At 36.2% G+C, this 27,980-nt stretch overlaps 1 protein-coding gene across 11 annotated transcripts in view; it reads left to right on the top strand.

Moving 5' to 3' along the window:
* The window catches only part of EPHA6 (EPH receptor A6), a 780,034-nt gene that overhangs the window by 481,152 nt on the left and 270,902 nt on the right, over nucleotides 1-27,980 (top strand). For all 11 annotated transcript variants that reach the window (XM_023623975.2, XM_023623979.2, XM_023623977.2 and 8 more), the window contains one exon: nucleotides 12,632-12,756. In XM_023623975.2, the coding sequence (XP_023479743.1) occupies nucleotides 12,632-12,756 (125 nt within the window). The remainder of the gene's footprint in view (nucleotides 1-12,631; nucleotides 12,757-27,980) is intronic.

The following is a 27,980-nucleotide window of genomic DNA, read 5'->3' as shown; positions in this document are numbered from 1 at the left end:
ATTATTTGTGGAAGCCCTGCTTTTAGACAGATAAGTAGGGTTTAGGGGAAAAAATCATAAGTCTTCACAGTGGTGTATTCTGGTTCCCTTCAAAACTCAAATGGACAATGACATATAGAAAGTGAAGAGGGCAGCAGAACAACTTGAAATGTGGGAAGATGGTGAGTGAAGTATGGAAAGCGATCTGAGCAAATTATTCCCAGGTTTTTCTGAAGCAGTGTGAGGGAAGGAAACATCCTACAAATACAAACCAAAGACAAGTATATACAAATTAATATATGTAGTAAAAAAACTGCCTATCAATTGAAATTGACCTCGTAAATCAAAGCAGAAGACCATGATAAGAATTACAGTAAATGATATAATCCTAAAATTATTAAGGACAGTACTACATACATTCGGGGTGATATTGAAAATACTTAAAATTCTATGGCGTAGGCATTAGCCAGATAGAAGAGTGCAGGCTGCACACCAGTGGTACGGCCACGATGGTGTGGATTGTGTGTGCCAGCTGAGTGTCACCATTGCAATGCCAGGTCTTTCCATTTCCTCACCTCCTATCACCTTAGTACAGACTAATGTAGTTTGAGTATTCAGAAATTGTATGTTACTGAATTCCAATACTTAGTTTTTGAAATTAATATTACATTTTATGTATTTTTCATGTATACTGTACAGTTAATTTATTATAACCTAATGCTAAGGAAACGAGTATTACTTAGTTGCATAAACTCATCTTGCAAATGTGTAGACTAAAAAAATTAAATTGAGTTTTATCCACATACTTTTTCCCCTAGAAATATAATTTAGAAAAAAAACCAAGAATATATAGCACATCATATTGCACTTTAAGTGAAGTGTAAAAATGTGGCAGATTTGCATTATTCATTATTAATAATAATTAGATCATTTTCATTTTTAAAAATCTTTGTAATTTTGTTAACTTCTGCAGTAAATATGGAGCAGTACCATTTGGCTTATTAAAAAAGTAGTCACAAAAATCCAGGGGAAAAAGTGTAACATATGCACTGAATGCCTTTGAAGCTACTGTGAAAACGCGAAGTAGAATTATGAGCTAGCAGCCAGTGTGAGAAGACTCAAGCTTTTTCTCCACATGCAGTGATTTGTAAACAACAATTACTAACTAGAGAAAATGAGAGGAAAAACACAGGGCTCAGCGAGGTATTATTTTATGTCAGTGATTTACTCTGCTATTTATCAATGATGAGAACAAAATCACCCATATCCTCAGGAAGCCACAAATGTTTCATGGCAGCTGTGGGAGCATCTGGCTACTTGTCCTACACGAAGACTACTTCCATCATGGAAGAATCAAGATGTATTCCTCTCGCCTTGAACCAGAAACAGTGCCAGTGAATCTCCTGTTGCATTGCATTATTTCTTTAATGAGAGAACAAAAGCAGTTTTACCATCTCATTTCTGGTGAATTAGCAGGAACACTTCTGCATCCTCTGAATCAGTGTGACAGCACCATTCAACATTCCCTAGAGTGGCCGGCAGCGAGTGCTTCCTTTCTGTATTTTCTGGAAATACACACACACACACACACACACACACATATATACACACATATATGCCTGTATAAAATTGTGAATATAGCTTTCATTCCCAAAAAGTAATAGAGACAAAAGCATAGCTTTTTAAATATTTTACAGCTAGATTATATAGAAAACATATAGAATCTTAGGATTCTATCCTACAAAATCTATGGAATCCAGCAGATTTTTACTCATCAAGAGGTGTCAAACTGTGGCTAGGGAAAGTGAGAGCACAGCTTGTGAGGTGGAGCTAGTATGGGACGATGAAAATGGGTTTAGAATTAGTGAAAAGGCAATTGATATTTGGAATACTCTCAATCAATATTCAACTAACAGAATATTTTTGGTTTTGCTTTTATTTCTGAGTCCAAATACTTTTTCAAGTGAGACAGTTAAATAATGGAAAGTATTGAAAATTCAAGAAACTAACCCAGGATGGACTTTAATATTATACAGTTAAATTATACCATAATGTCCTTTTTCATCAACACCATATATTCAAACTCTTATCGCTTTGTAATAATCTTTCCTTATTTTCTAGTATTATTATTACTATTATAGATTATTACTATTTTCTTGCGTTAATTCTACTCTCATAAAATGATGGTCATATGCATGGAGTATATTGTCAGTTGGACAGTAGTCATATGGTGCCGTAGAGGATTTATAGAACAAAACCACAGAGGGCAAGACAGTTGTCTGAGAAGCCTTGAAACAAGCTTTAAACCAGTTTTGAATAAAAGATATTCACGTGAAAGGTACCTAATGTGCTCGTGTGGCACTGTGCCTAGGTCCCCTGGGGACTCAGATCTTGACATGTGCCGCAGTCGTTGGGATACAGTCCCTAAGTGCTAGACTCTGTCTGGAGTCTGCTCCTTTCTTTCCTCTTATGTGACTGTGAATAAGTTGTTTCCAATCTGATCTTATTTCCTCATCTTTAAAATGAGAAGGACTGTAACCTACGAAGTTACAGTGTGTATTAGGTGATTTAATGTGTGTGAAAGACCATGGGAAGTTGAAATGTGAAGTACAATGTATTATTATGTATTCTATAAAAAGAAATAGCAGAAGCTTAAGATAAAGGCAGTCAATTGCTATGTCATAAGGAATAGACAATAACTGTCTTAGGGGTTCAGACATCAAAATCAGTTCCATCTGAAGTGATCAAAGAAGTTTTAAGCTAGTCCGGGGTACTATCTTAAGGGAAGAAAGGTAATTGTTGCTATTTTATTTTATCGTTTGAATGGAAGCCCTTAAATGTGAAGCTCTCTTCTAAAATCCCTAGGGTTATCCATGGGCTATTTCACAGCCCTGAGATGTGACTGAAATTTTCTTGTCTATTTATGCACCTTAGGGATACAACAGCACATAAAAAGATTCTTTTTTTCTTTTGAGACGTCCAATAAGCAAATCTATAACACTTATGAGACTAATTTTCATCAAGCTTCTTGGTTTAAAACACTTTTTAAGCCAATGGTCTTTCGGCTAGCTTTCTGTGCAATTTTGCATCATCATATAAACTCAGGGATGACAAAAATACAGGGGAAGACTAAAATTTAAATGACTCCTCCATAAGCCGCATGTATTACTTTATGGTCACAGCTTATAAATATATTCATATTTAGGCTTAACTTTTTGAAATTTATTAACATTTTGAATTATATTTTTGAAAAATCTTCAGAATATCACATGAGCTAAGATTAAGATTAATTAAGCTCTTTGAAATAAAATTCTGTTCCTTTTAAAGCAGTTTCAAAAATTATGGACAATATTGTAATTTGTTAATGTAACTTTAAAATCAGACAGTTGTTAACTATTGGACAATTGTTAGATTGATTTGTGTTCTGCTCTCGTTACATCTGGTTTTACTAGGCTGGCATCGTAGACCACTAGTAAGGGTTTGATGCCATTCCATTCATACATACATATATATATATCTTTTTTAATAGAGAACCCGGTAGAGAATAGAGAACTGAAAACCTTCTTCAGTTTTATTCAGAGCAAAGAAACAAGAAAGTTTAGGTCCCACTAGAAGAAACTCAGCCATGAGTTTGGAACCTACTCAAACTACAGGCAATGAGGACAACATTCTCCTGTGCTGTGGATTATCTGCTGCCGTTGTCTGTCTGCTGTGAACAGTTATACACAGCCGTGCGGCCCGTGTTTGGAAGAGTCCGCACGGCACCGCAGTGTCAGGACAGCACCTCACGTCTCTTCACACCACTCGTTGTCCTTGCACCTCGGCTCCCTCTTCTTCGGAAAGTCATTCTCGATTTTGAAAGTCTCACGAATCTCATGAGTTTTCTGCTCAACTGTATTGGAAACAGTCTTGCATGTAACGCCAAGCAAATCTTTGGTGTCTAAGGAGTTTGCAGCCAGAATAAGTTCAAAACGTGTTCCTTGGTCAACTTCCAGGAATTCTTAGTCCCAAAGAGGACATCATCTGTTCCTCTTTCTTTGTTCTCATTGTCCTCGGGAGGAGGGTCATGCTGGTGGTGGGAGCACCACCGACTGACCTTTGTTAATATCACTGAATTGACATGCGGTAGAGGAAGTGGGCCATCATCTCCATCATCCATTCCCAAATCTTCCGACATGGTCTTGTTAGTCATGCAATTTTGTCATACAATAGTTATGCAATTTAGTTATACAATTCGGGGGTATTTGCTATTTACAAAAGCATTTTGAATCATGGTATGCATGCTGTTTTGCAACTTATTTTTGTCACTGTAAGTATTACACTTATTTTTGCATTCCTGTGTATCTACATCATTTTTAAAACAGCCTCATTGAAATCTGTTGTATGGATTCTTTTAAATGTCTAAACTTTTTTTTAAATAAAAGTTTAAAGCAGCAGTAAAATTTGTCTGTAAACTTTATCCATTCATCATATTATCTTAAAGATGTGTGTTTTTGCAAGCTTTATCAGATAGCTGCTTCCTTTCCGCAATATTAGTTAAGATGATTTTAGTCATTTACTTATAAAGAACTTTCCTAGTCATTTTAATTGAATTTTCTCTCTATTTTGATGTTATTTAAGTTGGCTCATTTTTTCCTATACCTGGAACATGATGCAAACTTTTTGGTGAATCAACTCAGGCCCAGAAGTTACAAACTATCTTCAAATATAACTAGGATATTATATTTTAAATCTATTTATATAATCTTCTATTGTAATTTCTATAATTGTACAGTTCAAATAATAGTACTTTTACTTATAAGAATTATTAGAAACCAATGTTCTGATTTTAATATAATGGGATGTTATGAATAAGGAAATTGTTTGAAGTTAAAATGAGAAGGGACAAATTCTTAATTTCTCTCTGTGTCCAGGCCCACTCCGTGAAATTTTGGTGAATGGCATATGCTAAATTCGTAGAAAATACTGGTACAACATCTATATTTTTACTGAAATTTGACAGGTATAATAAGGTCAGCAGAAGCTCAAACTGGTCTAATTTGAGAATAATTTTTTTTCCCTTATATTTCAAAAGAAACTTCATTTTATAGCATCTGTCATATAAAAAGTTTCTCAAAAACCTCTGGAATAATGTAAGAGTCAGTAGAGATGTATGGTGTCAAGTCATTCCTCTTTTTTTTTTCTCTTTTTTTGAGGAAGATTAGCCCTGAGCTAACTACTGCCGATCCTCCTCTTTTCACTGAGGAAGACTGGCCCTGAGCTAACATCCATGCCCATCTTCTTCTACTTTATATGTGGGATGCCTACCACAGCATGGCATGCCAAGCGTTGCCATGTCGGCACCTGGGATCTGAACCAGCGAACCCCGGGCCGCTGTAGTCATTCCTCTAATGCTACATATTGAAGTTTCCAATATCGTCCACTGGAGTTCTCATATTTTATGCACAAATTTTTCATTGTGCTAAATAATTTTATAGAGAAAATTGCTTCATATAATTTGGATTTTCTGAACCATACTGTGTATTAACGTACTGCTTTTGTAAAGAGCTGTATCAACATACAGAGGGCACACATTTTAAACAGTTATGAGTTAAAGCAGAGGCTGTAGGAAGCAATAGAGGTCCATATACACCCTAAATGCTGCATTTTCTATTTCAGAGAAGGCCAACACCATATGGAATTTCACTTTAAAATAACGCTTCAATTCAGGCATTTGTTTTGAATATATTTAATAAATTGTTTTCTTAGTAATCCACATTTATATAACATCTGAATTTGGTATATTGTGACAACACTGTAGTTACCAACAAATATAAGGCAGAAAATACATTTATTCCTCCACGTGAGAAAAACTGATTTTAGGACACAAAAGGGCAGCTATTGATTTTTACTTCTGATTCTGAAAAGTCAGAGAAGGAAAGAAATAGGCAGGAAATAAGATGTTGTGGGGTTTGTCAGATCAGCAGCTGAGTGGAAGACTCGGCGATGTTTCCTGCGTCAGAATTATGCATTCAGAATAGTTTTCAGTAGAGTTGTGTTTCTGATCTACATTTCTTCTTAAGCCTACAGTATCTTAGCTTTGACCTTCAACATAAATGGTTGTTGAATAGATTACCACATTCTTGAAAATAGTTTTAATACAAACCTGTCTGATTACTACGTTTTCTGAATCTCAAATAGTTTACCAAAAACGATGTAACAAAAATTGAAAAGTGCACAGCGAAGTTAGTTAACAAAAGAGATCTTATTCATATTTAGAAAAGTGTTGTTTTCTCATGCTCCTAATTAAGATTGAATCAATTTTCTTAAACATTTGCTTTATACCGTGTATCTTATTTCATTCCCATAAATCCTCAGGGTGGAGACTGTTTCCATTTTAAAGATGACAAAGCTGAAGCTCAAAGGAGTGAGCAATTGTTTAATGATGAGACGTGAAGGTGAATTTTGATATTATCTCAAAATGTCAAGAAAGAAGTGGAAAATTAACATTTTTGCTGCATTTCCTCTTAAAATTAATCCTACTTTAGTATTGTAATATGTTCAAAATTAAAATCTCTGCTCAAAACTGGAAGCAAGGAAGGAGACAGTGACACAATATCCTTCTTGCCTTCAAATCTATTAGTTCTTGAAATTTTTAACTATCAAACATTATCACTGCTATTCAAAATCACGCTTCAGATTATTGCAAATATTTCTTATTTTGAGCATGTAATTGAGATTAATGATATGTCATGAAGCGATGTATTTTTCTAAAACTCTATCAACTATTGCTAATTCTTAGTCATCTACTGAGCATATTAAGTTTATATTTAGGGATATGTGTGTGTGTGTGTGTGCGTGCACGCGTGAGAGTGTTCGTGTGTGTGTGTTTAGGTGAGAGAGACAGCAAGAGCACAGTTTTACGCACATGTGTTTGTGACAATGAAAATCTTAACAGTGAATATTAAGTAATAGAATCTTAGTGTTAGGATGGCCCTTGTAAGCCATTTAATACATTTTTTCAGCAATGCAGAAAATCCCTCCCCACACCCCTGCTCACTACTTACCCACTTCTCGCCTCAGCAGTTGTGCTAAGAGTACACTGCCTCACCAGGCCGTCCATTCTGCTGAAAATTTCGACTTGTTAGAAAGCTCTCATATGGAGTCGTTGTCTTCTTCCTGAACCCTCCCCCTCGGTCTTAGTTCTTACCTTGGGCAAAAATAGAATTAACTTTCCACTTTTGCTCATCTGCCATCCTCTTTCTTCTCTCTTCTTCTTCCCTTTTCTTTCTCTTCCTTCCTTCTTCTCCTCCATCATTTCCTTTTTTAGTGCTTTTCACTGTCTCGTTTCTTTATCCTTTTCCTCCCCATGTCTCTTCCCAGAAAGATGTGTGTGTGTGTTAAAGGAAATACAATCGATGACACAATGAAATGTAAATAAAGAACAATAATATAATAAATAATATAGACCAGAAAGCACAACTCAGAACAGACTTTTAATTCTATATGATTTTCCTCATTTTTTTGCTCAAGCACCAGTGAGTATAATTGCAAAGCACGAACACATGATAGTGTTTCTCCCAGTGTATGCTCAGGAAAGAGACACGTTACACTCAATACCATAATTTTACTTGTGAAATTTTGTAAATGCAGTATTTATCACGTGAATTGACATTTTTAAAACCTGAGAGCATACTTCGAAATATTTCTGATCTATATCTTGTTTTGAAAATGTTTATTAAATATTTTATTAAATATTTATAAGAACAATATAACAATATCTGCCTCACGTGCTTTTCTTCCAACGTAATAAGAGTTTAGTGGTAATATACGTTGTTATCTATTTTCCCCATGTGGTTGAGACCTGGTTATGAGTTGAAATATACATGTGATACTTAAATTCAGCAGTATTGGTGCTTTACTTTCTTTCTGCTTTCTATCTCTTTTCTATACCTGAGAATAACAATGTGGTATGTTAAGCCATGTCACAGCTGTGATAGGCTAATAATGGCACTCAGATATGTTCATATCATAATCCAGATCCTGTGGATGTTCTCTATGGCAAAAGGGACTTTGCAGTTTTGATTAAGTTAAGGATTTTGAGATGGGGAGAGTATCCTGGATTATCCAGGTCGGCCCAATGTAATCACAAGTGTCCCCATAAAAGGGAGGTAGGAGGAGACATCTACAGCAGAAAAAGCTGTGAGCCAAGGAATGCAGGCAGCCTGTGGAAGCAGGAAGAGGGTGGGAATGGCTTCTCCCTGGAGCTTCCAGAAGGAACCAGCTCTCCTGACACCTTGTAAGACTCATTTTGGACTTCTGACATCCAGAACTGTAAAATAATAAATATGCGTGGTTTTTGAGACACTCATTTTTTGGTAATTTGTTACAGTAGCAATAGGAAACTTACAACAGTTCAACTCAGTTCTCTTTCAAGACCTTAATTTTGGATATATTTGTGGTTCATAGGGAAATTGGTAAGTGTTAAAGAATAGATTTCTAAAGCAGTTATAAAAAGACATCTATTTAACTACCTGTTATTTTATATATTCTTTACATTTAAAAAGTACTCAATCTGTTTCCTTAAAAAATATTTTGGACACTATGGTCCTACAGATTTTCCCTATTTAATTCACAATCTGTCAGGTTTCTCTATTCTCTGCCTTTGTTATTAGAAAAGAGAGAGATTTTCCTGTTTCTGATGATATCACCTTAAGTTATAGATAATATAGGACTAATTTTTTTTCCAGTTTGTCCTCAGAGTTAATGTTGTTCTATTTTTGTTAAAGCCTTTAGCTTTGAATTTCAAGGGTCTTTCCCAAGGAAATATCATCATGTAACACAAAACTTGCTCACTCTTTCTACTTCTTTCTGACATGCCAATATGGCAGGTAGCTTGACAAGACGTTAGTGAAAAATGTGCGGAAATATTTACACAGAAAACTCTCACTACCTGTGGAGGCCACAGTGAAAAATCACTTTATTACTGATGAGTCCAAATGACACAGCAGTGTCAGCACTTGGTTACACTGAGGAGGACCTGAAGCATTATCTTTAAAGTCTTTCCAGCATAATCTGTGCCTGTTTAATTCCTACTTTATTAGTCTTATGACTGGCTGATTTAATGTGCTCACTGTTAAGCTTGCCTTTAGGCTGCTGTTTTCAGTAATTTATACCACACACCTCTACTGGCTATTATATCATTCCTTTTATAATTGAATATTTTAGCCATTCAAGTAATAATTATGGAGACTATATCAAAATAGAATGGGGATTAGACCATATGATTTAAAAATAGAATTATAAAAAATTATGTATGTTTTACAGCTATGTAAAATTCAGATATTTACCTATGAAAGGAATGTGCAAAAGTGGAGAGATTTTAGGGTTCACATAGTTCTTAGACCTGAAGTCCATGTCGAAGTGAAGAATCTGTGCAGTCAGGGAACAGATTTTCCTTGTTTCTATTTTATAGAAGTATGGGAGAGGACTCACAAAATTTAGATGATGCGCCCATACAGTGAGGTAGCCGTCGAAGGCTTGGACATAGAAGAGGGCGTGCCTCTGGTCAGTCACTAGTTCTGAGGTGCTGCTGCCAAAACTGAATCGAAGCTTCGCAAAGATTTTATCATTTGACCTTGAGTGCTAAATAATTATGAGGCAAAATGTAATACACTGGTAACACTGTTCTATGACATTGCACATTAAACTGAAAATTAACCATAAAATTGTGTACGTGAAAAGGACATTTTCAAAAATTGTAATGAATTGATATATTTAAATCAACTTCTAATTTGTATGATTCACTTTAAAGTTATAGTTTTTCCATAAGGCACCATTTAATACACTATAATTCGGAAATATTAATGTTTCCAACAGGGATAAATTTATTAATAATAGTTTATTAGTAGTGAATATGACTCAATTTAAATATGAATTATCTGAGCACTTTTTCTTATTTACCACATTCTCCATTTCTCTTTTAGACTATAGCAAAAGCTCTTCTATTGCTTAGCAATTTCTGTAATTATCACTCATGTTTAAGAATATATTTTAGTCCCACAATAATGCTTTCATCGAATAGCTGGAATGAGTTTTAAATATAGTTTCTAAAGTACTTATTTCCTTAGGAGAAACAAACTTGTCATTCTCATAAATTTAAGAAAATATTTTATCCTTAAGCTACAAAGGCAACATTCAGAAGTAAAATACAAACTTAATACTTGTCTTTCTTTGGAGTTTAAAGTATATTGATCTTAATCATAGAGAATCAATTTTTTCAAATCCTGTTCTCACCTGTGATTCGTACGTTTGAATAGATTTCTTTTATTTCTTTTTTTTCTTTCTTTCTTTCTTTTTTTTTTTTTTTTGAGGAAGATTAGCCCTGAGCTAACATCTGCTGCAAATCCTCCTCTTTTTGCTGAGGAAGACTGGCCCTGAGCTGACATCCGTGCCCATCTTCCTCTACTTTATATGTGGGGCGCCTACCACAGCATGGCTTGCCAAGCAGTGCCATGTCAGCACCCGGGATCTGAACCGGTGAACCCTGGGCCACCAAAGTGGAACATGCACACTTAACCACTGTGCCACCACGCCAGCCCCCTGAATAGATTTCTTAAAATGAATTGGAAAGATATCATGAGTTCATAATGATATTTACATTTCTAATTTTTATTATCATGAGTTTACTTCTATAGAGTTATTGCTTATCTTCATTGATCTGACATCCATATCTCGTTTCTCCCCAGGAAAGAAAAATCCTAGTTGTCAGTAGCACCAACATAATTACTCATTCACTTTATCCCTCAATATATACACACAGATTCAGAATTACAATACCAGTACTACCACCAACAATATCATTATTAAAAATAGTTTAATAATTTTGCATTTTTTTCCAGTCCTTAAAATATACCCCACTGGGCTGGATGCTAAGTTACCATGTTTTAAGTCACTTTAAGTAGTTCCTCTTGGAGGCTATACCTCCAACTCAATAAACAGGTTTCTTTCTTTTGTTTATTTTAAAAATTTTTTTAGTTTGCTTTTTTAAATGTTAATTTGTTTCCTAATCATTTAAGATATTTACATGGTTCCAAAGTAAATCTTCAGGGAAAGTATATTCTGAGATGTCTAGCTTTTAACACTGTAGTGTCCATCCTGTTGCTTCTCACCCCGTAAAGGTGAGCATTTTTATTATTTTTTATTCTTAGGTTTATCCTTATTCTTACTGTATAGTTTTTTATACATTTTTTCCACCTTACTTTTTCACTTAAAAACACATCCTGAAGTGATCCCACGGTGGTATTTATAGATAGTCACAATTCCTTTTTACAACTTCACAATTCACCAGTGGATGTAGCATAGCTTTTTCAACCAGTCTTTTATGGATGGACATTTAAATTGTCTCCAATCTTTACAAATAAATCTTAGTGAGTAGTCTTGTAAATATGTCACTTCCTATCTGTGCAATGTCTTTTTGGAATAGATTCCAAAAAGCCAAAGTGTAAGTGAACATATAATTGGCCTTAAATTGTTGAATTTCCCTTCCTAAGAGTTGTTCCATTTGGTATTCCCACCAACAATGTATTAAAGTGCTTTTCCCCCACAGCCTATCCAACAGAGCCAGTGTCCAACTTTTGGATTTTTTGCCAATCTGATAGATGAGAAAAGGTATCTCAATAGATTTAATTTGTATTTCTCTTTTTATGAGTGACGTTTAACTTCTATATAAAAAACTACTGTTGTTAGGGGCTGGCCCAGTGGCGTAGTAGTTAAGTTCTCATGCTCCACTTCTGTGGCCTGGGGTTTGCTGGTTCAAATCCCAGGTGTGGACCTATGCACCGCTTATCAAGCCATGCTGTGGCAGGTGTCCCACATATAAAGTAGAGGAAGATGGGCATGGATGTTAGCTCAGGGCCAATCTTCCTCAAAAAAAAAAAAAAACACAAATTACTGTTTTTAAAAAGGAGAATACTTAAAGATGAGAAATATGTTATTAGAGAAAAGAATCTACACTGTATGCATTGTGGGTAAATTTTGGAAGTTTAACGCAAGATTACTTTAGGTTATGATTGGATTGTTAAAACAATGTTACATAGAAAAAAAGACATGATTCTTAAAATAAAATTCAGAAGTTATATATTTCAATTTTATGCAGATATCACAGAAAGCTTGCAAAAGAAAGAATCCTCACATTAATAAGCAATAATTTACTGTAGTTAAGAAGTTTGTGATATAAACTTCCTTAAAGTACTGAGACTTTATAAAGAACCTAGTCTTGAATATCTTGTAATTGCAGAGGATTTTTCTATAGCAGATTAAGGTTTGATAAAACATAGGAGCTAAGTGTATTGTTCTTCATGTCATAGCTCAAAACCAAAGCCAGTTTAAAGAAAAATGTCCTCCTCTAACAAAACCGAAGATGATGAGCTCTGGCCCTTATTTCTGGACTAATTGAGTTTTTCCTATGTTCCCTAGTAGTATTTCTAAATATGTTTTAATACTTTATTTGGATTGAATGAGTAGATCTTAAGTCTATCTTCTTAATCTGACATCAACAATTGATGTCCTGTTCAATAAGAATTACATTTTCTTTGGAAGACAAAATATTAAAGAAAGGATTCTGGAGAATGATTCCTGCCAATTAATTCTTAGTTGTTTTCTTTCCTTTCAGCACCTTCCCTGATAGGTATGGTAAGGAAGGACTGGGCATCCCAAAATAGCATTGCCCTATCATGGCAAGCACCTGCTTTTTCCAATGGAGCCATACTGGACTACGAGATCAAGTACTATGAGAAAGTAGGTCTTATTTGGAGCTTTCTAAAATACTACATATACATATATAGATATATATATATATATGTATATATTAAGCATGTTGTTATGCTATATTATTTTACTTTAAAACTTGTTCTTCTTTGGCATAACCTCATACCTCCCGTGTCTTTGAATACTCTCTAATTTACTTTTCTGCTTATAACTTCTTGATTAATTTGTCTCGTCTTATGTCAGATTAGAGTAGAAGATACAGATGTTCATCTCTGTCATGACTTACTCTAGAGAGTTTTACAATATAGTAAGAAGTGGCAACTCCTGCAACTAGTTACGCTTAGTTGACATTGTTTCCAAAATCTACTTGGGAAGAAATGGTAAAATGGAATTAATGTAACCTACAGTGAGTTTGTGTAGGCCATATACTTTGCCAAAGAGTTTAAGGTTACAGCCCACTATAATTTCGAAAGGATAATTTAAGGGATAAATGGAAATAGCTGATTAAAAATTTTATTTACATTTAGATCTGCTGTTTTATTTTATAAACTGAAGTTCAGTGCAATATCTCCAATTACGGACAAATCATACGTTCCCTAAAAAGGGAACCACATTCATCCAATCAAAATTTTAGAATTCAATAAGGTTCTGAAATATGGTAATTGACATAATATCCATGTTTTAGTGGTAAGATAAACGATGTTATGCAGGAGTTTATCTTGTAAGAAAATGGCAACGATCCAGAGCTAATAGATTACACTGGCCTTGGAAGCCAAGGATTCCTAATTCATGTTCTGCCTCTGACTCTCGTTGTGCTTGTGGCCAGGAAAAAGTCAATTAATCTCCCTATGTCTCGGATTCACATTTACAAAATGGAAATAAAGATATCAACCCTTCTAGTGGGTTGTAAATATTAATTATAAACAGACCTAAAGATGAAAAGCACACTAAATCACTATTAAACATCATTTAAGAAAACAACAGGAAAATATTTGGCATATAATATAATATAATATAATATACAATCAGAACACAATAGCATGGGAATAGCGTACAAACTAAATAAAAATGACTATCTTTTTGTACATAAATACACAAGGCATAGTCGACCAATCAAAGGTATTAGAATATCAAACCTTTCAGAGAGAGCATAAGATGATTGACAGCATTAAAACTTTTTCCCAACTATGACTTCAGATTCTAACTGTACATTTTCCATATCTACATCTATAACATGGTTTCTCCTTCCAAGCAACTATTTTTATAAAATTTATAACTAGGGCAACTTACAACAGAACATTTAGTTGAAAGTGCTAATTTCCTTCTTTATTAGGAACCTAAATATTGTACAGTAATAAAAGTAAGATACAAAGGACTAGATGTACAAATGATCCTGTTTTTGGAACACAAATATTCCCCCCAATATGTGTATATTTGTGTACGATTATATAAGTGTAGAGAAATATAGACTGGAATACAGTGTACCCCATGCTGTTTCAAGTGTTTCCTATTGGGTTGGAGTGGGGTGGGGGACAGAGGTACATAGAAAGAGGCAAAGAAGAGAGAGGGAGGTAGCAAGCACAGACAAATATGGTTGGGTATATGGATGGATGGATGGATCCTAAGTAGCTTTGGTAGTTGTCTTAGATCGAGTTGCCCAAAAGTAGACCCTGAGACAGGAATTCATGGGCAAATGATTATTAAGAAAGCTCCCAGGAGAAATGGTAAGAGAATGAAGTAAGCAGGACTATGAAGGAAGATGCCAACTAAACTCAGAATGACCAAGGCGAGCCCTGGAACCTAAACTACATCTCTGAGTTCATCCTACGGAGACAAAGAAGCTGAGCTTCCATATTCTGGCTCCAGTGGGTCATTGGTTACAAGCCTTAATGGAGATGTACATGTAGTTTGCAGAAAAGAGTCATAGGCACTCTGGTGCTCTGTAGCGGCTCCAGTAGCCCAAGTTTACGTCTCTAAAGAAGGTGCGGGTACAAGCCTATAAAAGCAAAACACGGAAGCTGGGGGATGGGGGTAGGAACAGGTGAGGGTGATCGCAGGCGGCACACCCACTGTTAACCGAGGCACTTGTCTCAGAGAGCGGACAGCGTTTCAATCCTCAGCTCGCTGTAATATTCACATTCTCCTCAGTCTTTAATTTATAGCGTTTAAACCTTACCTTTCCTTTTAATCAAAGTTACTCTGTATCGCTAACTCATAATAAATCCACGAACGATCAATATTTACACTATTCTCTGAGGAATTCATGCTGTTTTATTAAGTTCTCGTTGCGTTAGGAGCATTATTCTGTAACTCACAAAAGAAGTTAAGCTGCTTGGGATGTGAAGTGTCTACACATGTCTGAGGTGAAACAGCATGCTGTTGTTACCAGTGACCTGTGCTCAGAGAATGAGGTAGATTAGAAATAGGCCCTGGGCTGGGTGTTCAAAGATTCGAGTTTGACTCAGACCTCAGCTTTCTTTGTCCTGTTTCCTCATCTGTAAAATAAGAGTCTAGGAAGATAATCTCTTACAGCTCTAGCTATGTCCAAATGCTACATTTGTGCCTACACAGTTAATAGATACGTTATCTGAACCCCCAAAGGCTGTAGTTTTTTGTTTACAGCTACTGAAGTTAAATATGTGCATACATTTTAAAAAATGCTTCACCACAAGGAGCAGTGTTCTCCACACTGTAATCAAGGCCCTGCTCTGTTGTCTTGCGCGTGGAGAGAGGCCTGGAGGAGGAAGCAAACTACTTAGAGAGTCCCTATTCAATTCATCATGCTTGCCCAATTCTTAGTTACTTTTCTCTTTTCATGCTCAAAAAGCCCTTCATTTTCTTTGAACTCAAATGAATACTGTTTGAATATGAAAAGGTACTTAAAATAATGAAGAACATCAAGTATAAGTCACCAAAAAATTTCTATTTTTTATTTACTCACCAGCAGTGCTTTTCTTCAAAAACAAGCCCTACTCATAATGAGGGAACTGTTTTAAAAAAATGAAGACAATTTAGGTGATACAGACAAACTTTCTCTAACACTTTATGAAGTGGATAGTCTCCATTCAGAGAACTGCAAAATGAGGCAAAGGCAGGAAGGGTTTATGGGATAAAGTATAAAGAACATGGAAAGAAAAACAGAAAATATCTAGTTGGTTGGGGCCACATAGTCCACCTTGTTTGGCATGAGAAGGAACACAGAAATAAGTAGAGCCCAGAGTCGTCTTGGCATTTGGGGGCTGGCTACTGGATGCACTGTGCTTCTGGTAGAGTGGAACACTTACAGGGACACGAAAGTGACCTAAGTTTCATTTGCTGATGTGGCACCTGGGCGGGAGCAGCTCCATCTGGGGCCTAGGAAGTTACTTCAACAGAATCGAGACATCATCTGCTCCTAAGCACTCGGTCTCCACCTTCAAAATGGTGCAAACTGTCTTGCAGTCACAAAATATCAAAAATCCTGTTGAATATCAACATACCTTTCCCTTATCTATACTCTTCCCTTCTCTCTTTATCCTTTCTAGTCACATTCTTAATTTTTTCTCTCCTTTTTCTCTTATTTCTCTTGCATCTGTGTTTTTAAATTATGTTTACTAGAGTTAGTCTTGATTAGAGTCATGTGTGTGTATCTGACTCCCTCACTGGTTTGTAAGCCCCTGAAGAAAGGAGGTCATTTCTTGTTTGTCTTTGTCACCCAACCCCCAATGTGTTTGCTTTCAATCAAATTCTACATAAATTAATAAAATCCTCTCTTTGTTCAGGACTCATACACAGGAAGTTGAAAAAGGTCACCTAGCCGCTGTGAAATTACACATAGCAATTAAAAAAAGGACAGCCTGCAAGACGTCCTATTTCTACCTATTTCTTCCTGTTTCTTTCTAAGAAAGACGCACACACAGATGTCCATCAGCTGAGAGAATGTTCTGTTAATCACTAGAATGTAAATCACGAGGGCAGGGATTTCTTTTGTCCACTTTAAGATCCCTGTGCTCAGAAAGGCATATAGCTAATAATTCCTACACAATAATAGATGACTAATTTTATGCCAGGTACTTTTTAAAGTGTTTTGCATGGATTCAATAATTCAATTCTAATACAACTCTTTCAGATAAATACTATTACTCTTCCCATTTTACAGATGAGGAAACTAAGAAACTTCACCAAAATTGCACAGCCAGTCAGTGGTTGTGAACGCTGGCCGTGATACTTGCATCACAACTGGGTGTCTCAGAAACGTCAGTGCTTTCTGCTGATGCTGATTTTCTAGGCTCCCTGAAGCCAAATACTTCATTACTCTCTGATGCCCATCTTGCATCTGTAAAATGGCAGCAATAAAACATACCTGTCTCACCAGGGCGCTGTACAGCTCCACTAATTACCAACTGGCAGCTCATTTTGCAAACATGAGTCCCCCATAGCAGTTCATTATTCTTACACCCAGCATTTTAAGACACTGACTGCTAAAGTCTTCTCCTTAAAGTTCTCTTGTTAATTTTTACCACAGTCAGCAGTTTTTAGATTTTGTTCAAGAAAACTCATCATAAGAAAGGAAACATTACTTATATCCAGAGGGTAACTAATTATCTACATAAAATACTGAATTAAAGTAGCTTGCCATTGTTTTGCCTTGTCCACCAATTATAGAGTAAGATATCTATGAGCTTTATGTAAAAATATATAATTTCAGGTCACGAGACTAATGTTTAACAAAAAGCTGAGGAGATTTATGGGAAGCTTTTTATTATGGGAACTATTTTCATCACTCGGATGATTTAAGGAAGCTTCGCTGGGGTCATTTATGAAAGTCACATGCTTCTCAATATCAAGCTTTGCACAATGTCTTTGCTCCTCTGCTCCCCTCCTGTTCTACTTTCTCAAGATAGCTTTTCCCTAGATAAGAATTCAATACCTTTCACTCATTTTTCTAAAGATACATAATCAGTAAACCTTCATTTTTATTTGATTAAAAATCTATGAAGCAATTATTATAGAAATAATCAACTGAAGACAGAAAAAAATCTTTCCTCGTGGAATGGTCAACATGCAGCTTCATTTTCTTTTGTTGTAGTTCCTCCACTTACACGTTTGTTCAAGGGAAGAAGAGAATTTCTCTTCACCTGCACGAGTGCTACTCTTGCCTCCATCCACCATCTAGGCACAGGAACATCTCTCCTTCATCCTCTGCGTCCTCCTTCCCCCGTGCCCAACCAACCTGTGCATTTTGTAACCTAAATGTAAAGCTAAACGCGTTATTACACAGGAACTAAGAAAGGGGTGGTTGAGCAAAGGGCATCTGGGCCACCTGGATCACCTGAGGAGCTTGTTGACTGGAGGTGGGTTAAGGGGGTTGGGATGAGGATGTGTAATTGGAACAAGCTCCCGGGGGGTTGCTCGCACTGCTACTCCAAGGCCCACGCTTTGAATTGCGAGTCTCTAGGGTCTTTTCTCATTACCCCACTTTCTCAAGTGTGGACAGAGGGGAAATAATCACAACCCTCCAAACATACTCATGACCTTAAGTGCCACACCTCTTTATAACTGGCAGGACCTCGTAGATGTCACGTGGTTTGTATGATTTTAGAACCTAAACTATTCGAGGGAAGCAAAATGCGGTAAAGAAAGGACCAAGTCTGTTTCAGATGCAGTTGAGTGTTTCAGATGCAGTTCACCTGAGATGGTGAATAAAGTTAATTAAAACAACATTACCTGAGAGAAAATGGACAGCAAGGGAATTCACTGGTACACACACTCTCTGTGGAGATTTCGTGGCCAGTTTCCACGTTGTGCAGCAGACACCACACAATGCAGAAGCCTGTCTGGTTTAGTGAGCCCAGAGAGTCCCTGGTGTCGGGAGCAGAGATTCTCGTGGTAGCAAGCCTGGGATCGGTGCCAGTGCTGCACCAACAGCAGCATCCGGATGGTTTGAACATGTCGGAATAGGAAGAGATGAGATATTTACACCATTGCATCAGCATAGAGTCTGCACGCATTTGAAAATTACAAGTGTCTACTGACTCCTCTAGTGTTAAATTGTCTCCTATTTCATAAGAGTTATACTATCTTTTGTTTGATTTGAAAGATGGGTTTGTTTAAAATTATAAAAGCTGGATTTAGTATGTCAAAGATTTGATACATCTGGAAAAGGAGAAAATAAAGTTGATAGAACTAAGTATTCTAAATATATTTCATTCAAACCTTTAGAATAAACCTAAATTTATAGACTGAAATGAAGGTTATAAACGTAATGAGTATTATAAGTCTATAATCTGCTTTCCAAGAATAAAACAATACTCTCTCCACATGCTCAGAGGGCTAGGATTCTTACATAGTCTCCAGAAATGCAACCTGGGCCCTGATGCTCTTTCGTAACACCAGGTAGGGCTGCACAGTAGTAACACCAGGTAGGGCAGTGCAGTGGTAACACCAGGTAAGGCTGTACAGTAGTAACACCAGGTAAGGCTGCACAGTAGTAACACCAGGTAAGGCTGCACAGTACTAACACCGGGTAAGGCTGCACAGTAATTGCCACTCCTGCCAACTTGCTATATCTCACTTGGCTCTAAACTCCACAACATTTTCTTTCAATTTCACATCCTAAAGTCATAATCAGTTGCTTTGAAATTCCTGGTCATGCTTTTCTTAAATTGCTATTTCATCACTTTCCTGAATTCCATGTCTTTATCTCTTTCTTAATGGGGGTAAAGTAAACTAAGTTGTTTTTCAATTCTGAAACTCCATGATTGCATAAGCTTATTATTTTAATGTGTCTTGCTTTGCTGTGCAAGGTGATAAGAAATAACCAAGTAAGAGTAAAGTAGGAGTGAGAGATTTTATGTTTCCGATGAAAATATGAAATATGGAAAAATTACAGAAAAGTATATAAAAACCTTAAGAATGAAAGAGTAATTCAGTTTCTTCTACTATTTGGAAATCTACATATTTCACAACCAAGTTTTGTCCTTCTAAGAAAAGAGAAAAATATAAGGCTAGTTTTAAGTGATTAATTACTCACATAAATTTCCACCTCCTCTTAAAAAATACCCTCGATGAAGTGTCTGGGCTGATGCCCACCAAGAATCAGTGTAGCCATGGAATATGAAAAATTAGTATTTTTCTATTATATTTTCATTCCTTCATAAAATTCCTTCTGGGGACTAACAAGGACACAAATTCAAACTTCCTCTAAATTTCTGATCTGGTTTGGTGAAAATCAGAGGAACAGGAGTCCCACAGAGAGGTGTTATTTGACTGTAACATTGCCTTGAATTCAGGCTGCCTTCAGTCAGCCTTCAAAGGACTACCCTTCCATTAACAGAAAACGTAAACATCATGTTGTTACCTTTGAAAGCCAAACATACAAGTCAGACATCTAACTTTCTATCCTAAAAAGATGAAAGAGTGCATCCTACTATATGATGCCTGTGGGTAAATCTTGCCAGATTTTCTAATAGAAATTTCACACTAAGAGTTGCAATTAGATTATGTCTCTAAGCCTTCACAGGTCTCCCCTGGTCACAGCCTTATTAAAATGTCCACTGAGACATACTCCCAGGGGAGAAATGCAAGTTTTGCTCATTTCAAATGCCGTGAAAACTACAGCGATATTTTTCCCTATTCCTTAAACAATTACCATTTGGGGCCAGAAGTACAAACATAATTACCAATCCATAAATTTACCTTTTCTCTTCTGATACTCTGCTGCCACTCTCTTCCATCTGGCACTCAATAAAAAAATTTATAAATTGAGTAAAAATGCATTTATTTCTTCCAAGGATTTTGAAGCCTGTAATTGTATGAAAAACCTTGTGAAGTTACCTTGAGAGATTTTCTAAAACAGATGAGGTGACTGTTCACAGGTGCATTGTTTGGCTCCGTTTTCCTTCAGGGATTTATTAGGAAATGCTAATGGAGGGAATATGGACCACCTGGCAGAGGAGCAACTTTTCTTGGTAGCCAATCAGGAATTTGGTGTGGTTTCCTCCCTGGAAATAGTTCACTCGAGTAAATGCTTTTGTGAAAGGTGTGTACGTGTTTTTAAACCGTGCATTTTTAAGCATGGGTTTTATTAGTCCCCATAGACTTCAAAACATTGTAATACTATAAAGAAAATCCAACCTTTTATACAAATTTTCCTTAATAAATATATGAGCATCTCTGTGCCTCGGCTTCCTGACTTTATCTGCAGATTTTTTACTGCCAGAGGGGAGGTCTGACATGGAAGGTTTCTAGTGTATCCAGAGTTGGGAAACCTGCCCTGTTGGAGCAGGGAACCCTTATTTACTGAAGGCCACAATTTGATTTTGTTGTATAAATTAGAAAAATTAAAATGAGTCAGAAGTTAAAATGCTTGCAATTCTAATCGTAAAAACTACTTTTTCCAGTCTTGAGTAAGGTAGAGAACAAAATCTTGGTATTAATACCTAAGGTGGATTATGAAAAAGCAAAAGCAATTCTAGCATTTACTCAGTGCCCTTTACCTGTGTTAACTCATTTTAAGATAAGTTAATTAGCTACTAGCTAATTGAGAGACACCTAGCTACTTCACGATTCCCACTTAGATTTTAACCTCCAACTGGCAACTTAATGAGAAACTGTAATAAAATATATTTACGTATTGATGGAACATTAAAAGTGACTGGACTATTGCTTATTTCTTTTTTCTTCTGTCCCTTATTTAATTTTTGGTGGCTCTTTAGTTAATTCACATTGATATTTATGAAATAAAGTATTTGACACTTAAGAACAAAAATGTACTATAATTTAAAATCACAAAGCAATTGAAATGAAAGTGAACTGGGTAGTTCTGCTGTCACCTCTGTCTCTGACTAGTTGTGGACCTTGGGCAAGCCGTTAAACTTCCCTTTGCTTAGTTTCTGTCAACCAGATTGACAACGGCCTTATTACATTTTCAGCTCTTTTTCAGCTCCTCAAGAACCAAAGGAAGTAGTACTCTGTCTAGTCATGGATTTTGACAGACCTGAGTTGAAATTCAGGCTTTGACGCTAATTAGCTATGGGACCACAGGCAACTAGTTGTATTTCCCTAAGCCTTAATTTCTTCATCTGTTAGGAGAGAAATGATAACAACCACATAAGCAATTATGAATAATAAATTAAATGAGACTTTTAAATGTAAATCATTTCACTTACTGCTTGGAAAGAGTAAGTACTCAATGCATACAACCTGCTAAAATTGGCGTTAGTTTCTGTACACTACCAGTGCTGGTTTTACTGTGGTCCAGTCCCTGCATAGAAGGTCCTTTAAATTTTTGTTACCCAAACTTAAATTTTTGTTACCCAAACCACAAGCATGAGCATCAAAAGGCTTATTCTCTTCTATAGATGATATGGTAATAAGTCAGACACATGTAAATACAGTAGCTCATATGTAAAGTACAGAGCAGAACCAGGACCTACATTTAAAAACTACCTTCTGCATCATTACTAACCAACTGATACCATCCCATAACATTATTTTATTGTCTCTGAATAAGTTTTAGTATAAGCATGTGATAATATTCTAATTTGGAAATTACAAAATTTATTTTTTAAAATATAAATGTACATCTTTTAGGAAATATAAATCATTTGACTTTAAATAAAGACAGAAAAATTATTCTTATAACAGATATAAATGGACAGTAGTCTGGCCTAATTATGGAAAATGTATCATTATTACTGTAGTTTCCAAGTACATATTAGACATATAGAGGATAGCAAGGATATATTTTGCTTTGATACACGATTCTCACCCTTCTATTTAAAACAAGTTCTTTATACTGTATGAGAACAGCTCATGAAGCATGGTGTTCTACTTATTTTGGCAGATTTTATTATTTCCTTACTCCCTAGTTGGAGTAAATTACTTTGCTGTGCCTGCTTTTTCATCTCTTCCCTCATAGTTTTCATTTCTTCTATGCCTTCATATCCTTAAAGGCTAGAGTAGATTATGCAGATGCTCTATGACAGCCCACGTTCTCTTTCCCTTGTTTACCATCTTTGCAATAGCACTCTTCCCTCCCTGATTATTGATCATTCACGGAAGTTGAGATATATTGAAAAGTGGGCAATATTGTGGTAAATATATAAAGATTTCATTTACAAAGAGATTCCAAAACTGAGAGCATGAGAGCCCTCTCATAATTATGGAATTTAAAATATGAATGGTCATTAGAGTTAATTTAATCTAACTGTCTTATATATCTTAGAAAGCTAGACCCAGAATAACTGTGGCTTGCGTGACCTTGGCCAAGACCACATTACAGATGTGCTGAATGCAAAGCCAGTCGTCTTCTAATATTCCGTGTTCTCTTCTTAGAAAGCACCACCAATTAGGAGATGTTTCATAGGCTACCCTCACATGAAAAGATGATAAACAGTAAGCTCATCTACAGATGCAGCAATAGTTTTCTATTGCTGCATAACAAATTACCCAAAAACTTAGCAGCTTAAAACAATGAAAGTATGTCATCTCTCAAGGTGTCTGAGAATCAGAAATGCAGGAGTGGCTCAGCTGGCTGGCTGTGACTCAGGGTCTCCCAGGGGTTGCACGCAAGCTGTCAGCTGGAGGCTCAGCTGAGGCTGTGGAATCTTCTTCAACCTCACCCATGTGACTCTGGAAAGCTTTGGCTGTTTTGTCACATGGGCCTGATGGCCTCTAAAAGGAATGCACATTCAAGACCAAAGAGGCAGTGTCTTTTATCACCTAATCACACACAGACCAACCCTAGTAAATTATGGGAGGCGTTGCATAACTGTAAATACTAGAAGGTGGGGATCATTGGGGTCAATCTTGGGACTGGCTGCCATATCAGGCTTCTTGGAAGAATCTATGGTGTTTCAGTTTGGCTTCAACAGAAAAATGATCTGTCAGGAAATGCTATGTACCTATTCTGAAATGCCCATGGTTTTTAAAAAATAGTTCAGTAATAAAGCCATTTCAATTTTTAGAATTTCCCTGGAAGAATGGATAATGCTGTCCAAAGTTCAACATATAAACCTTAATACATACAATGGATCTCTTTTTTTCCAAATAATTCAGTCATGTCATTTAAGTAGCCCATGTAGCTATTTTTCTGTCTCTAAAATAAAAGTAAAATAAACAACCTAACTACATTTCCAAGCAATCTCATGCTTACTCCTCATTATGAAGATTAAAAAGAAAAACTTACACCTTCGACCTTATATTCAGCCACAACTAAGGATTTATGTTGCTCTGACTCTTGCAAGACCTTAACAAATTTTGACAAAGTAGACCAGATCCCATGAGCGCACAATTCCCTGGCTTTACAAAAGGATAAAGCCACCTCGGAAACAACAGAGGTCTTCTCTCCCTAACTGATCACTCCTAGCTAATAAAGAAATATAGGAAAGTAGTTAATATTGTGTAGTTAAAATTTAATTTATGAAACAGATTTCTAAACTTGATAATATGAACTGACACAGTGCCTTCTCAGGTTATTAATAAATGAAATATTTGGACTTTTCCCAAATCAATATTAATTGAAGTATCAAAATATGTAAGTATTGGGGCCAGCCCAGGGGCGTAATGGTTAAGTTCATGCCCTTAGCTTCAGCAGCCCTGGCTCATGGGTTCATATCCCTGGCATGGACCTACACACTGCTCCTCAGGCCATGCTGTGGCAGCGTCCCACATATAAAGTAGAGGAATACAGGCACAGATGTTAGCTCAGCGACAATCTTCCTCAAGCAAAAAGAGGAAGATTGGCAATGGATGTTAGCTCAGGGCCGCCAGTCTTCCCTGCCAAAAAGAGAACAAATAAAACGAAAAAAAAAAGCAAGTAAGTATCCTGCTGCAGGGTTGTATAAGAAGTCGTGGGAAGATTAATAGATCAACTCAAAGTATGAAAAGATTAGCCAAAGTAGTAGTATGAATCCGTGCACGCACATGCACGTGTATGTGTGTGTGTGTGTGTAAGTAGAAAATTAAATCAAGAAAGGCCATTTCCCAAGAAATCTGTATCTGGATTTGTATTACCTAGTATATTCAAGTAAGTGTTTTAACAAAGGCCTTGCTAGAACCAAGGCATCTCCCGGCTTCCACCAATCCTCCGAGCTCTGCTATTTGGCTCAGCTTTTCTAATTGTTAATCAGCACATCTCTTTAAAAAGAAATTTCTTTGAGAAAATGCATTACTTTCTTAATTTAGAAAGATAGTTAACATCCTCAAGAAATGCATCAGACCTTTAAAATTTAGAAAAAAAAATAATTACTACAGAAGCGCTCTGAGTTAAACTATCACAACAGAACTCTCTTCGCATATTCCCACTTGGTGGGCGATGTGTAGTAAGGGGCTTCATTTCCCGGCTCTGCTATTATTATCCTGACTGCTCAGGGGGAGACTTAAGTATCTTAGACTCCCAGATGAGGGGGAAGAAACCTGTCTGTGTTCTGCTTCAAATAAGTAGAAATAATTATGAGGCTCCTCTGACCAGATTTAATTTTTGCCTTGGAGAGTAAGGCAAGGCCCCTTGCAACAGCCATTATTAATGACACTGATATAATTATAATTTGAAAAAAAGGAAATCTGCACAGAAAAATCAATTATAAACCACCAATGTTCCTTGGGCTCTCAGAGAGGTTCTGTGCCTACTGCTCCTCCTGACCTCTCCATTAAGAGACTGGTTGGCTGTACTCCTAATGGTTGCCTTCAGTTATTCACAGGGGATTTCTAAGCTTTTGTGTTTCATACTAAAATGGCCTGGAGAGCATTTCCTGATTGTCTTTCCTGCAGAACAGAAAGGTCAGTCTGAGGAAAACAGTAATCCAGGTGGCTTTGCTCTGAAAAGGTGACTCAGGATCCTCTCCAATTAGCACCTTTTGTTATGCAGACATTGATTCTCGTAAAATGAAGCAAACAATATATGATGGCATTGCCGTCTGAAAAATTACAGGAAAAAATAAGAGTCAAGATAGTCATTAGGAATAGTTATCGGTATCTGAGGCGAGCCTGGTTTGAGCATCTGCGTTTATCAACCCTTGTTTTGTCACATTCCACTTCTCTTAACATTAGTCCATGAGTGTCCCATTAAGATCATCCAATATTAATTAGTCTCCAGATGTGAGTGGTGTTTGTAATTCTGTCTTATCTATTCCTTTGACACCTTGAATCTCGGAAAATTTTCTGGAAGAAAATACAGCTGAAGGGAAAATTTGAGATGAAGACAAACGTACAGAGTGGTATGAACTATCGCGGGCACAGCACCGCTGAGGTTGGGATGTGAACTTGTGAAAGGCCAAGCAGACTTAAACTGGCCCTGCATAGGTTCCTCAACTTGATCATATATGTCCTTTGATTAAAAGATCTTGCCAGATTTTTGACCAAGTTCATAGATTGAAGGATTTTTCTTGGTTTTATTAGAGGAACTTATTAAGGAAGTGGTCTTTGAACTGAATGAGATCTGGGACTTGTAGGAAATGTATTCAAGGATTTATTTGTATCAGCCCACAAAATGGACATTTCAAACACTTTCATGTACACTCTCTGATTTCTGTCTCTTTGTTAAATTAGATGATCAGAAGCAAAGTGTCTGCGGCACATTATCTAAGCCTCTTGAGAAAAGATTACTTCAGTCAATTGAAATCCAATAACATGCCTGTACTCTGCCTTCAAAACATCGGTTGAAGTTACTGTCTGCTGATTTATTCATAGTCTTTATTTTAAGAAGCACTTGTATTTTCCTACTTGAGTGCTGTTTGAGGAAAAATCTAATTTTCTAACTTTAGTATTATATAGTTTGTTGTAAAAAAATATATGTTTCTGAGTTTCACTTAATTGCTAGGAATTTTAAACCCAATTTTTGACCCAAGTACTATAATCTGTGGAATACAGAAATCTAAAATATATACTTCTTTTTATTCTGAAAAATGAACATTTTAACATGAGTTAATATTTTGTTATAATATAGGAAAAAGTGAAGATTAGGAAAAAAGAAAAAAGGAAAAAAGGAAAAAGTGAAGATATAGGAAAAGACAGGAAAGGAAAGAAGGAAGAAATTAAAATTTATTAAATATCTATTATGAGCCAAGTCCTGAGCTACGCATTTTTGCTACCCGTCTGACAGCAAATCCAGAATTCTTTCCTTCATACTTTGTTGTCCCCTGAAAATTAAATCCAAGACTTATAATCTAAAGTTACATTAGAATTAGTTAAATGAATTTCTGTAGTAAAAATCCTTTATGTATACCACTTTAAATAATTAAAAAGATAAAACATTTTCATTTTTGGCTTAGATACTAACCCACAATGGGAAGATATTTAATATTAACAGTTGTGGCAAAACAGGAAGACAGGAGTGTTCCAGCAAAGCGAACAGTTGCGCAAAAACCCAAGACAGACACGAAGCTCAAGGAAGGGACGGTTTACTCTGGCTTGAGTACAGTAGGGGAGGAAGAGGAGATGAGGCTGAAAGAGCCTGGAGAAGAAAGCCAAGTACACACTTCCTCCCTCCCAGGCATCCACCTTCCCTCCACCCTTCCATCCACCTTTCCTTCCTCCCGTCCTTCCACCCTTCCTTCCTTCCATCCTTCTTTCCTTCCTGTATTCATTCTTCCTTCCGTCCTTCCACCCTTCCTTCCTGCTTTCCTTCCCTCAGTTAAGGAATATCTATTGAATATCAACATGTATGCTGTTTAGCACTGCAGATTCATGTTAAGGATGATATTTAAAATTTTAAATAGTGCTTTATTATATTTGGTTAAATATTCTTAAGATAAATTAACGCTCATTAAAAATTTTTTCCCTATCATTGACTATAGAATATCTTCATATCTTTCATTAGTACTATTTTAACTTTCAATTATTTTTACCCAATCCATTACTCAGGAAACTAATCAATTTTATACCTCCCATTCACTTATTTTCCTTTAGAAATGTACAAATCAGGATAGGTGTTTATAAATGTCTTTCTTTAAAATGTTTGCAATCATAATAGTACATTTGATTCATAAGTTTAATTTCCCAAAATATTTAGTTTGGAATGAATCCAAAACAAAATATTACAATATTTCAAAATAGAAAACATTTCAGTAAATTTATATCCATGATCAAATGTTTATTAAAAACAATGATAATCTCCATGTCTTTAATTGCAACTTTATTTTATTCTAAACATATATGTCATTTACTAATTAAAGAAAATTTTGCAGGGACAAAAAGGAATTTCAGGTTTCCGCAGCCCTTTCTGGGGCTCTGCCCGTCCCCAGTGCTGGACTGTGAGTTCCCCTGGGGTCACA

Source organism: Equus caballus, chromosome 19 (genome assembly GCF_041296265.1).
Source record: "Equus caballus isolate H_3958 breed thoroughbred chromosome 19, TB-T2T, whole genome shotgun sequence".
NCBI lineage: Eukaryota > Metazoa > Chordata > Mammalia > Perissodactyla > Equidae > Equus > Equus caballus.
The sequence above is the reverse complement of the archived record's forward strand: the minus strand, read 5'-3'. Positions and strand labels throughout refer to the sequence as shown.